The sequence below is a fragment of the Polypterus senegalus genome, chromosome 18, assembly GCF_016835505.1.
Source record: "Polypterus senegalus isolate Bchr_013 chromosome 18, ASM1683550v1, whole genome shotgun sequence".
NCBI lineage: Eukaryota > Metazoa > Chordata > Cladistia > Polypteriformes > Polypteridae > Polypterus > Polypterus senegalus.
In genome coordinates, this window is record NC_053171.1 from 34,793,988 (window position 1) to 34,806,612 (window position 12,625).

Sequence of the window (12,625 nt, forward strand, 5' to 3'; positions counted from 1 at the left end):
TTGTTTATTATTTACTTCTACCTCATGAAGTAGATCATTTCATTTGTCTTCTTTCTTTTTCATTTATTGCTGACATTCTTTTGTGTCTCCTTGGTGATGATATTATTATGTTCTGCCTTGCTTTGCATCTACTTATGCCTTCCTATTACTCTGGTATCTTTGCCGTTCAGAGCAATGGGATTCAGTAATGATTTGTTGGAACCTTATCTAAAAACAAAAGAAAACACTTCTTATGTAAAGAACTATTGAGTATGGCTTTGTTGATGAATTACATGTTTGCAGTCGAGCCCTCCTTACTATAACATCTGTTTTTGTCCAACTGCAAACATATGCACATTTGTTCCACCACACCCTTGCCCTTAAGTTATGATTCTTGTTTGTATCCATACTTCTACTTCCTGAGTAAATAATTAAATAAATCTGTGAGTGATTGGGTCTTATTTGGGAAGACATTCTTGCTGGCCTCATGATTGCTATGGTAAGTTTGTCCCATGTTCTCATTTTGATACGTGAATGGGTTTGGTTTTCCTAATTGATCACTTGACAGTATTATTGTGTTACACTTTTGATTTTTCTAATACAGTTGCACGGGTTTTCTTGCCTGCTTGCCTAATTGTGCCTTTTAGGTAGGCCTAGGCAGCAGGTTGTCCACTCAGTGTGATTTGCCATGGGAAAGGGTGCAATTTTAATGTTTGATGTTTTGCCATCAAACTGGTTGTGGCTGCAGTTAGGTGGTTGGGGCTGTATGAAGGTTTGTCCCTTCACGCCACTTTTTAGTCAGAACAGGGATTGATGTCATAAGCGATCACTTGAATGTTTGGTCGTGTTTCCATTACAACAATTTTACATCAAAATGGCTGTTCATAACTGATCTCTTACCATTATTATTGTAGTGTCCCAATTTTGGCATCATAATGGGTCTAGTTTTCTTCAATGTTGGAAATGAACAAAGTTTTTGGCTCTTTCTTTCTATTGTGTCTCATCTTTAGATGACTATCCTCCCTTACTAAACTTGCCATTTGCGGAGATCACCAATTTTACAATAGGACAGGTCACCCCAGTCCAAAAGCATATACAACAACATGCAGATTTACTGACCTTCTGGGAATGCGGTTTGGCTTCTCTTGTCTGGAAAAAAACAAGAAGGTTGGGTTTTCAAAAATGTAGCATTTGACTCTGTTTTTCTTATTCATTTCTATAGAGCCATTGTTGAAAATATGATCCATGTGTCGCAGACATCCATATCCATCCAGACAGACTATGTTTGCAATTATAGTGCTCTTTTTTGTGATAATCTGTGTTGAACAGTTTCCAGAGACGACAAGACAAACTCCTGTACCCAACACACTGGCAAATAAGGCGATTCTGATTCTAATTCTAATGAAACAAAAAACAGGCCTTGTTTTTAGTTGCCTTCCCCTTGATAACAGATACCATTAATCTTATTTTTACTCTAGTTTTCTTTCATATTTTAGATCTTTTAATAGTATGCATTCATATTTTTAATGTGCCACCTGAAGTTTTTGAATTCTTGTTCACATCAGAATGCATCAGGACAGATTCGGGATTAGCAGGCTATATAGAACCTAGAGCAGCATACTTAAGCTTCTGCAAATATCTTCCATTTTACAAAAGTTGTTTGTGAACAAGAAAAGAATTAAGATCATTGATTTAGCTTTGTAGCAAAAGAATGCCACAGGCAAGTCATGATTATGGCATCTCACCAAAGAAGCAGAGGAGGCAAAGAGATTGTTCTCATATTTCTTGTATGCTTCTGGCATGGGCAGCCATTATTGCACCTCCCTCCCTGGTGTCCATGTGGCTGGCTGCCCATTCCTATAATAAAGTAGATTTAGTAATATTCTGCTGTTTTGCCACACAGTGTGAATATTATTGTGCACCTGGAATATGCCGAACATTTTAATGAATTAAGTTATTTACTTACAGACTATAAATACCATATGTGGTTTGTAAAATGTTTTAATTCAGATTGGCCTTACCTGACTGTCACCACGTGATGTTGTACAGGCTGATGGTTTCCAGAATCTTGTGATCCCTGCAGCCAGTGACAATGCACTCGGTCTCGACAGGAGGGCCCTGGAGAGGAGTTACAGCTGTGGGCAGTTCTTACTGCAATAGGTGGGCCTTTAGGACATGGGCTGGCTGTCACTGAGCGACAGTCCAGGCGAGTACTCGCTGTCATAGAGTGGCAGTCCGTATGAGGGCTCGCCATGACTGAATGGCAGTCCAGCTGAGTGTTCTCTGTCACTGAGTGGCAGTCTAATCGTGGGCTCTCTGTGACTGAGCGACAGTCTGCTCGTGGGCTTCCTGTAATTGTGCGGCAGTCCAGTCGAGGGCTGGCTGTTACTGAACGGCAGTCAAGTCGAGGACTTGCTGTCAGTGAGCGGCAGTCCAGCCGAGGGCTGACTTTGACCGAATGGCAATTCAGTCGCGGGCTTGCCATGAGTGTGTACCGATCTAGTCGAGTGTTGCCTGTAGTTGGTGCCTTGGGCCAACAATGGTGACAACTTCTTAGAACAGGAGGCTCACAGGTGGAACCTTTGGCACATCCACCACAATCTTCTGAAGCCTGATGATATAGATGTGGTGCAGAATCTGATCTGGATAAGATGGATGTGTAGTGTCCCTCAGTTTGGGGCAGCCTGGTCCTTGACTCTGCAGGGCTTTGCTGTTCTTTAAGAATCTCACTGTAAACAAAAGGTGAGAGAAAAAAGATATTACAACATTTGAAATACTATATTTTTTATTAAAAGTCATATGTTCAAAATATGCAGCCTCCACCCCAAACCTCTTAATCATTATTTGTATGCCAGACTGAAGGTTACAACCCTTCCCGAATGTGAGGAGACAAGGCATTAGGTGTTTAATTATAATTTAGATAGTTTTACAAGAATGAGCAGAAAGTTAGAACAAAGCTGTTACTGCATCTCAAACCCAGTGTGGCAGAGTGGTTAAGTTCCACTGACATGAAATGAGGGATCCACCGCATGCACCCCTGCAGATAAAAGAAAGGTGTCGGCATAAATCTCAATTGATATCATTGATGTTAGGTAGAATGTCCAGTGGGGGCTGAGTGGTCTCATGACCTGGAGTGCCTGCAGATTTTGTTTTTCTCTCCAGCTCTCTGGAGTTTTTTTTTTTTTTCTTCTGTCCTCCTGGACATCGGACCTTACTTTATTCTTTGTTATTTAGTACTGCCTAATCTTATTTTTATATTTTCCTTTCTTCATCTTGTAAAGTACTTTGATCTACATAATTTGTCTGAAAATGTGCTATATAAATAAATGTTGTTGTTGTTGTTGTCGGCATAGATAGTACAAACCCACAGATAGACAGTGGGATGCCCTGTACATCTAGAAGATTTAATAGCTTTAAACCCTTAACTACAGAAACTTCTTTCTCTCATCTCTCTTTGGACCTGTTTTTTTTTTTCAATTTTTTTGTATTAATTAGTGAAGACTTCTGCCTAAACTCAGCCATAAATGAGTGTTGTTCCTTCCTAATATTGAAGAACACTGACGTTTTAGCTGAGCACCAACAAAAGGATCTCCATTTTTCCCTGAGAATGGGAAATGTTTGCATCACTGTACCAGTTTAATCAAAAACAGAAGTGTTTACTCATTAATCTAACTAACTTTCTATGATGCAGGAAGACAACAAATCCCATAATAAATAAACACTAATCAGGTCTTTAGAAGACATGAACTGACCAACACCAAGGTAGATAAAATCAGACATTTCCATACCAGATAGAAACTAATCAGATTAGTCCTAGACAAAGACACAACCTGCTTCACTCCACATTAATATTAATCAGTTCTGTACCAAATAAAAATACTGTACAGTATGTATAATATTGAATGAACACTTTAGAGTATCATAGTAGGAAATTGCTACCATCAATATGTGTCTCATTTGCTTCATCATGTCTGTTTCGGTACATCTTTAATTATCCATCCATCCATCCACTTCCGCTTATCCGAGGTCGGGTCGCGGGGGCAGCAGCTTAAGCAGAGAGGCCCAGACTTCCCTCTCCCCGGCCACTTCTTCTAGCTCTTCCGGGAGAATCCCAAGGCGCTCCCAGGCCAGCCAGGAGACAGTCCCTCCAGCGTGTCCTGGGTCTTCCCCGTGGCCTCCTCCCAGTTGGACATGCCCGGAATACCTCACCAGGGAGGCGTCCAGGAGGCATCCTGGTCAGATGCCCGAGCCACCTCATCTGACTCCTCTCAATGTGGAGGAGCAGCGGCTCTACTCTGAGCCCCTCCCGGATGACTGAGCTTCTCACCCTATCTTTAAGGGAAAGCCCAGACACCCTGCGGAGGAAACTCATTTCAGCCGCTTGTATTCGCGATCTCGTTCTTTCGGTCACTACCCATAGCTCATGACCATAGGTGAGGGTAGGAACATAGATCGACTGGTAAATTGAGAGCTTTGCCTTACGGCTCAGCTCTTTTTTCACCACGACAGACCGATGCAGAGCCCGCATCACTGCGGATGCAGCACCGATCCGCCTGTCAATCTCACGCTCCATTCTTCCCTCACTTGTGCACAAGACCCCGAGATACTTGAAGTCTTCCACTTGGGGCAGGATCTCTCCCCCAACCCTGAGAGGGCACTCCACCCTTTTCCAGCTGAGGACCATGGTCTCGGACTTGGAGGTGCTGATTCTCATCCCAGCCGCTTCATACTCAGCTGCAAACCGATCCAGAGAGAGCTGAAGATCACGGCCTGATGAAGCAAACAGGACAACATCATCTGCAAAAAGCAGTGACCCAATCCTGAGTCCACCAAACTGGACCCCCTCAACACCCTGGCTGCGCCTAGAAATTCTGTCCATAAAAGTTATGAACAAAATCGGTGACAAAGGGCAGCCCTGGCGGAGTCCAACTCTCACTGGAAACGGGCTCGACTTACTGCCGGCAATGCGGACCAAGCTCTGACTGTTCTGCGACCAGGACGAAAACCACACTGTTCCTCCTGAATCTGAGGTTCGACTATTCGACAGACCCTCCTTTCCAGAACCCCCGAATAGACTTTTAATTTTAATTTTAATTATTCAAATTATTCATATAAAGAATTTAAACAAATGTACCATTTACTGTCTCATGATAATCCATACTTTGATTTTAAGTTTTATTCTTTTATTTTTTACAGCTTTTTCCTTCCTTGGCCTATAAAAATAATGGTGGTAGCTTTTTGGGGGTCAAGGAATTTAAAGATTTGATCTCCTTTTTGATTTAGGACATTTCTGAGTTTAGGTAGAAGTCTCCACTAATTAATACTTCAGAATGTCCTAAATCAAGAAGACAGAAATGTAGCATTGGCCGTTCTAAAAGTGAACTAAAATATAGTTTGAGTATCATATTCATTGTTGAGGTGTAATATGTTTATTATATAAATGCACATTATAATAGCTGCTCAGTGGTACAAATTATTATACATGCAAGTTGTTATTTAGTTGGTTTGGCTGCCTTTCACTGCTTGATGAAGGCTGTCATCATTTCTTAGTTTCTCCGAGATGTTGTGTATGCCTGGGTTAGAGTTGCCATAAATATATGCGTGTTCCCCCAACAAGTTTTCATTTATAAATCCTGACATTTACATGGAAAATTCTGAACACACATTCAAGACTCTCTTTGTGCATACTCAATATTTTTTTTATAAATGAGGCCTCCATTCTTTACTTGATGAGTACTATCTAAGACAAGTTAATTATTGATAAACTAAGACTTGCAATACAGCACATCATAATTGATGGAAATTGAAGAATAATTAGTTCTATAATAATGTAAGTGACAACTTACCATTTGTGTATTAAGCAAAGACTAATCAATCACATACTAAATTAAAACTGTCCAGAACAATGCTGTTAACTGAGCAGTGATAAGGAAATTACTAGTTCCTTACTGAATGAAAAGTCATGAAGTAGTTAATGAATATTAAACAGCACCATATCACACCACAGTGACCATTTTCTAAACAGTATAGATAGATAGATAGATAGTGTTGTATCTGTATGAGTACTTTCGAGGTGTAGACATGCCTTTGTGGATTGAAGGCCACAAAGCACACAGCCTCTGCTATGACTTGTTCATACCCAATTAAAATCAAGAGAACATTTACCTCATTGATAACGCGGTTGCTTTGTCTGCTTCACCTGGATTCATACTAATTTGTTCCCTTTCATGCACATGGTGATGCTAATATCTGCCCTGGTCTGCTTAAGGTGAATGTTGATGTGTTTGTATAGCCTTATACACCAGATGAATTAAACTATGATAATCTTGGACACCACTATGCTTTTAAAACACCTCGCTGCCTGTAGGCACCATTACTTAGTCTGGACAATTGCTAACTTAACTGCCAGCCAAGGGTTTTCAGTTATTTATTTGATATGGACTGTATAAAGTTTGTATGGTCTATGCTTTGAATTAACTTAATATTTTTTTTTTTACTTATGGAACGTCTGTTTTAATAATTGAACTGTACAAACAAAGAATATCCGGGAATTTGTTTAAAACTGACTCCTGATCTCCTCAGAAGGAAATGTTGACCATACGCAGGTGCTAACCTTGAACTGAAGTTTAGGGCACTGGTTATTTCCTGTGTGGTAAACACAGCTCTGGTGACACACAGAGAAACCAAATGCAACCAGTGTGACAGCAGCCGAGCTGTTTCAACTGCACTTTTGAATTTTCACTGAAAGCAGATGGCAAGAGGGGTGGTTGTGGTGAGATCCTGCCAAAGAGACTCCTGTATACAACCCACGCTCTCACCATCTTCTTTCCGCCTTCTTCAGCAAAGCACAACAGGGAAAATAATAAAGCAAGAAAGGCAACATGTCATCTCAACGAGAAACTGGGCACTGAGAGGAGTATGAAATGGAACAGCAAGCCATAGAGAGAAATACCCGTGTATCCATGTTATATTTTATATCCTCCTGCCATCATTTTTAAGATTCATTTGCACATGTGTATGTTTACAATTTTTTTTATAATTAGTCCTCACATTCCTCACACTTTACTAGGATAGGCATTTGTTGTGCATTGTTCCATCTCAGGAATTGTTGGGTACACAAAGGAGGTGGCACAAGTGTAGCTTCTCATTTGATAGCAACAACACTCAAAGGAAATCAAGGAGGCTGGTCGTTTAGTTTGGCTACAACCTGTTATAAAGTGTGTTTGTGCTGAATAGTCCTACCATAGTACTTCTTTATGTCAAACACAAGCAGCATGACTGAGAGCTAAAGGGAAGTCATGTGGTTTATTGATGCTCAGAACAGATGACACAATACCAGCCCTCATTTGTCATGGAAAGGCACATGGCTTTGAAATGCTTGTGGGGCAGTTGTCTTTTGTTTTATTAAAGCAGATGTAATATTTTTACTTCTCATAAGTGTGATTTCAATAAAATGACCTCAAAAAGAAACCATATCCTAGAATATATTAAATACATTCAGTTTGGCTGGCATTTTATTTAGTTTGGGTTCCAGCCATTTGTCTGCTACTGGCATGTTCACAGGCTGTCTATACTCTGACTTAGGTAGATGGGGCAGGAAATAAATGGATGTACAGCAGATAATATAGTTAATGCAATCAATATGGTTAGGATTAGGAATGGCAACGTTATATAAATGGTAATGATAATAACATTCTCACAGTAAATATGTCTAATAAAAAATATGTTATTGCATTTCTAATATAGTGTCACAGATGGCAGTAGTAAAAAGTTTGATTGAAAGTAAATATAACCTACATTTGTATTCACTGATGTGCATATGTGACATAACGGTAGAGTTCATGCTGTTAGCAGAATTTTACCTCCCACTTCTTAATTGTTGTGTGCCCATAAACCAGCAAATAACGGCATTCAGTGGGAGTGATAAAAGAAAACATGGGCTCATCGTGGCCATTACTGATAAGGACAGAATTCGCTAATAAACCTACTTAATCTGATTTAAGATCAAAGTGTGGGCCACAGAAAGTACTGTCGTACCTGCACTGAGTGTAAGAGAGGAAACAATCTTAAATGACACAAAAGTTCTTTACAGGTAACAAAATACACATTCACACTCACCAGATGTTAATTAACTTCACCTATAAGTCTTTGGGATGTGGAAGGATGAGCAGACGATGGACAAAATGTGCATTTTCCATTTATGGTTGCTAATATTCCTAACCCTAACCCTAACCACATACGATTGACTTCTGATCTAGTGTAAACCCTGTGAGGTTCTGCCCAGTTGTGGAAAGCAGAGACTAATGTGTTAGGAATGGGGCCCTGCTATATATATACAGTACAGGCCAAAAGTTTGAACACATCTCCTCATTCAATGTGTTTTCTTTATTTTCATGACTATTTACAGCACTCCATCACTCTCCTTCTTGGTCAAATAGCCCTTACACAGCCTGGAGGTGTGTTTGGGGTCATTGTCCTGTTGAAAAATAAATGATCGTCCAACTAACCTGACTTCTGCACAACACAACTGCTGGTCCCAACCCCATTGATAAAGCAAGAAATTCCACTAAATAACCCTGATAAGGCACACCTGTGAAGTGAAAACCATTTCAGGTGACTACCTGTTGAAGCTCATCGAGAGAATGCCAAGAGTGTGCAAAGCAGTAATCAGAGCAAAGGGTGGCTATTTTGAAGAAACTAGAATATAAAACATGTTTTCAGTTATTTCACCTTTTTCTGTTAAGTACATAACTCCACATGTGTTCATTTATAGTTTTGATGCCTTCAGTGAGAATCTACCAATGTAAATGGTCATGAAAATAAGGAAAACACATTGAATGAGAAGGTGTGTCCAAACTTTTGGCCTGTACTGTATATTATGGACAGGTACCTAGAGGATTCTAGGGACAGGAGGTGCCACTGTGGGTTGCTGTAACCTGGTGTTCCTGATTGAAGGGGCACAGAAGTAGTTCTCATGGGATGAGAACACAACCTGGAAGTGCTTACAGACTGATGTCTGAAAAGCAGTTCTAGCCAAACAGAGCAGTAGAGCTTGGAGTCAAGGTAATCTATCAAGAATTAAAAACAGACAGACTGTCCTAAAAAAGACAATCAAAATGGACCAGGAGATGACTTGAGGGAAAAGAATGTAAAGAGCAGTTGTAATTTGAAGCAAAAGTCAAACATGGCAGGTAAAAAAGATTGTATGCCAAACTCAAGATGAGAACCAAAGATCAGTGTCAAAAAACTATATGTGGAATTATTTTCTTTGGTAAAAATACACCTCATTGCCAATAAATTATGAGAATATATGCATAACCAATACACTCAACTCAGCTCTCATCAGACCAGAGGATTTTGTTTCTCATGGTCTGAGTCCTTCAGGTGCCTTTTGGCAAACTCCAGGCGGGCTGCCATGTGCCTTTTACTAAGGAGTGGCTTCCGTCTGGCCACTCTACCATACAGGCCTGATTGGTGGATTGCTGCAGAGATGGTTGTTCTTCTGGAAGGTTCTCCTCTCTCCACAGAGGACCTCTGGAGCTCTGACAGGGTGACCATCGGGTTCTTGGTCACCTCCCTGATTAAGCTCCTTCTCCCCCGAGCGCTCAGTTTAGATGGCCGGCCAGCTCTAGGAAGAGTCCTGGTGGTTTCGAACTTCTTCCACTTACGGATGATGGAGGCCACTGTGCTCATTGGGACCTTCAAAGCAGCAGAAATTTTTCTGTAACCTTCCCCAGATTTGTGCCTCGAGACAATCCTGGCCAGGTCTACAGACAATTCCTTTCACTTCATGCTTGGTTTGTGCTCTGACATGAACTGTCAACTGTGGGACCTTCTATAGACAGGTGTGTGCCTTTCCAAATCATGTCACATCAACTGAATTTACCACAGGTGGACTCCAATTAAGCTGCAGAAACATCTCAAGGATGATCAGGGGAAACAGGATGCACCTGAGCTCAATTTTGAGCTTAATGGCAAAGGCTGTGAATACTTACAGTATGTATATGTGCTTTCTCAATTTTTTTATTTTTAATAAATTTGCAAAAATCCCAAGTAAACATTTTTCACATTATCATTATGGGGTGTTGTGTGTAGAATTCTGAGAAAAAAAAAGGAATTTAATCCATTTTGGAATAAGGCTGTAACATAAGAAAATATGAAAAAAGTGATGCGCTGTGAATATTTCCGGATGCACTGTATCCTTTGGTTTTCAGCTCTTGACAACTGTGATTTAGATTTCACTCACAATTCTGGTTTCAGGTTTTAGACAATGGCATTTCAGAATTCTTGTCATTGTTTCTTGAATATATGCACATCCATTTAGCACCATCCTTATGGCTGATTACTGACTCTGTTGTTAGCAGGCAGTTAATGATCAACCGGAGCAAAAAAAGTATGTGAACCAGCCGGGACACTTTGGATACTCACAGAGGTATTAGAAATGTGTACATAAGTTTGAGACACTTAGATGCAAGAATCACAAGTACAAAAGTCAAACATAGAAAACATATTAAAAAGAAGGAGTGATGGGCAGAATCAAAACACAAAATGGTGAGACAAAGAGACATGAGCAATGTGTGCATGAATTTGAGAGTCATGGAACAAATGCATAAAGGTGAGATGCAGAGGCATAAGAAATGTGTATGTATAGACACGTGCTATAAATTTTAAGCACTAATGTTATTTTTTCTTTGATTCAATACATTTTTCCTCCCTTCTTGTTTTATTTTCAAAAACCAGAATATTACAATGGCATGCCACTAAAACGTAATTAAACAAATAATAATGTAACATATACAGCCAGTTAGGGGTGCCCATTATGGCCAAAACTTTATATCACAATCTAATTAAAAATGAGTATTGTTACAGTATACTGTAAATCACAGTATAATCTATGTGCATATACTTTTCAGACTGAATCCAGTTTTTGTTTCTGTTGACCCAATTTTATAGGTTAACAGTGGGTACTTCTGCTATGATTTTTTTTCATAAGGGCCATTTTAATCAACTAAAGTAATAATAGTGATAATAATGATACTATTAAAAATACATTTATATAGCACCTTTCCCAAGATGAAAATGCTTCTCAGAATTTCAGAATGAACAACAGGGACAAAGCAGAAAAAAGATCAAATACACAACATGAGATACAAAATAATATGAGCATACAACTCTAAATAAAGAGGAATACATGTAACACAAAGCTTTGAATTAGAATAACAGACAATAAACAACAAAATACAAATACTAGAAGAAAAATAATAGAATTAGTGATACAAACACAAATTGTCCTGAGCACCTGGACAGAAATGTAAACTGAATGAAGGATCAGAATGTCTGGGTAAATTAAATGCATTCCTAAACAAATGTGTTTTAAATTGTTTTTTATAAGAATGATTTAAGTCAGCTGATGTAATTATTTTATATTCAAAATACCTGTAATGTATAAACTAAATAAATAAGACTTGGACAAGAAATAAAAAGTGCAATACATTACACACACCTTTAACACAGAAACACAGAATCTTTGAAAATGTGTGCAGTAAGATTTGACAATAAAAAATAAGTATTCAAAGAGCTATTCTAAATTCTTTTGGTTTGCCGTTGAACAAAAACAAGCAAGCCTAACTAGACTTTAATATTGCCCTTCAGAACATCTTTATGACCAGAAAGAAAAGTTACATAAAAAGAAACCAATTAAAATGTCCATCTCCATTGACTGAATACTACCACAGCAGAGGCTATCAATCCAAACCCTACAATACAGCATACTAAAGAAACACTTTACACTTGTCACATGACTGCTTTTCAGAATCCTCCTTCTACAGAAATTGATATTGATGGACAATTTTTTAAAAAAGATATTCAAATGAAGAAATATAATTATTTGTATGAAACAAAATATCTCCTATTCCGTTGGTTTCTAACTTTGAAGATATGCAGCATTTCGACATACTAGGCGTTGGTGAATCCAGGTTCCCCCATTGAGAAGCCAGACACCGCAAACACTTCTATATGATCCATTTAAGTCCAAAGAGAACCCCCATCCCCCATCTTCAATCAATTGTATCAATCAATCAATCAATAACTGTATTTGTGCTTAAAGTTTTCTTCTACTTTCTTAAAAGCTCTCCTTGTTGCCTTTTTTGACAAGTAACAAAGGTGGCTTCCTAATGTGCTCTATCACGTTAAAAATTATAAATAAAATTTCCACTGATTGACAAATTTCTACCGGTGTCTCGTCTCTACCAGCATACTACACACCACTACAACCGATTATTTTAAAATGAATGAAGCGAAATTAAAAGAAAAATAGAAACACAAAGGAAAAATGACAAAAATAACACATGGTAAGATTTAACCTTTTTCTTGCTCCTTAAATTATTCTGTTTTTTTTTTTTTTGAGACTGTTCTTTTCTTCTAAGACATATAATTTACTTTAACTTTACATTTTTAATTTTCAGTTTTCTACAGGTGCTGCCATTTTGTTTGTGGTTGTTAGGATGCAGTCACACTGTGTTAAAGACATGCCCCCAGAAGTTTCATTACGTGCCTTTGTTGATGTCTTTTATTTAATCTTGACAGTGTGATATACTGGACATCAGAATTTGTGGATAAAAAGTAAAAACTACATATCTTAATGTTT

The 12,625-nt window shown here is 38.8% G+C and overlaps 1 protein-coding gene across 1 annotated transcript in view; it reads right to left on the bottom strand.

Annotated features, from left to right (window-relative positions):
- Positions 1-12,625, bottom strand: part of disp2 (dispatched homolog 2 (Drosophila)) — a 38,261-nt gene that overhangs the window by 11,809 nt on the left and 13,827 nt on the right. Inside the window, exons 2-3 of the mRNA XM_039741680.1 lie at positions 2,001-2,708; positions 1,099-1,128 (exon numbers count right to left, since the gene is read on the bottom strand). Coding sequence (XP_039597614.1) covers positions 1,099-1,128; positions 2,001-2,708 — 738 coding nt within the window. The remainder of the gene's footprint in view (positions 1-1,098; positions 1,129-2,000; positions 2,709-12,625) is intronic.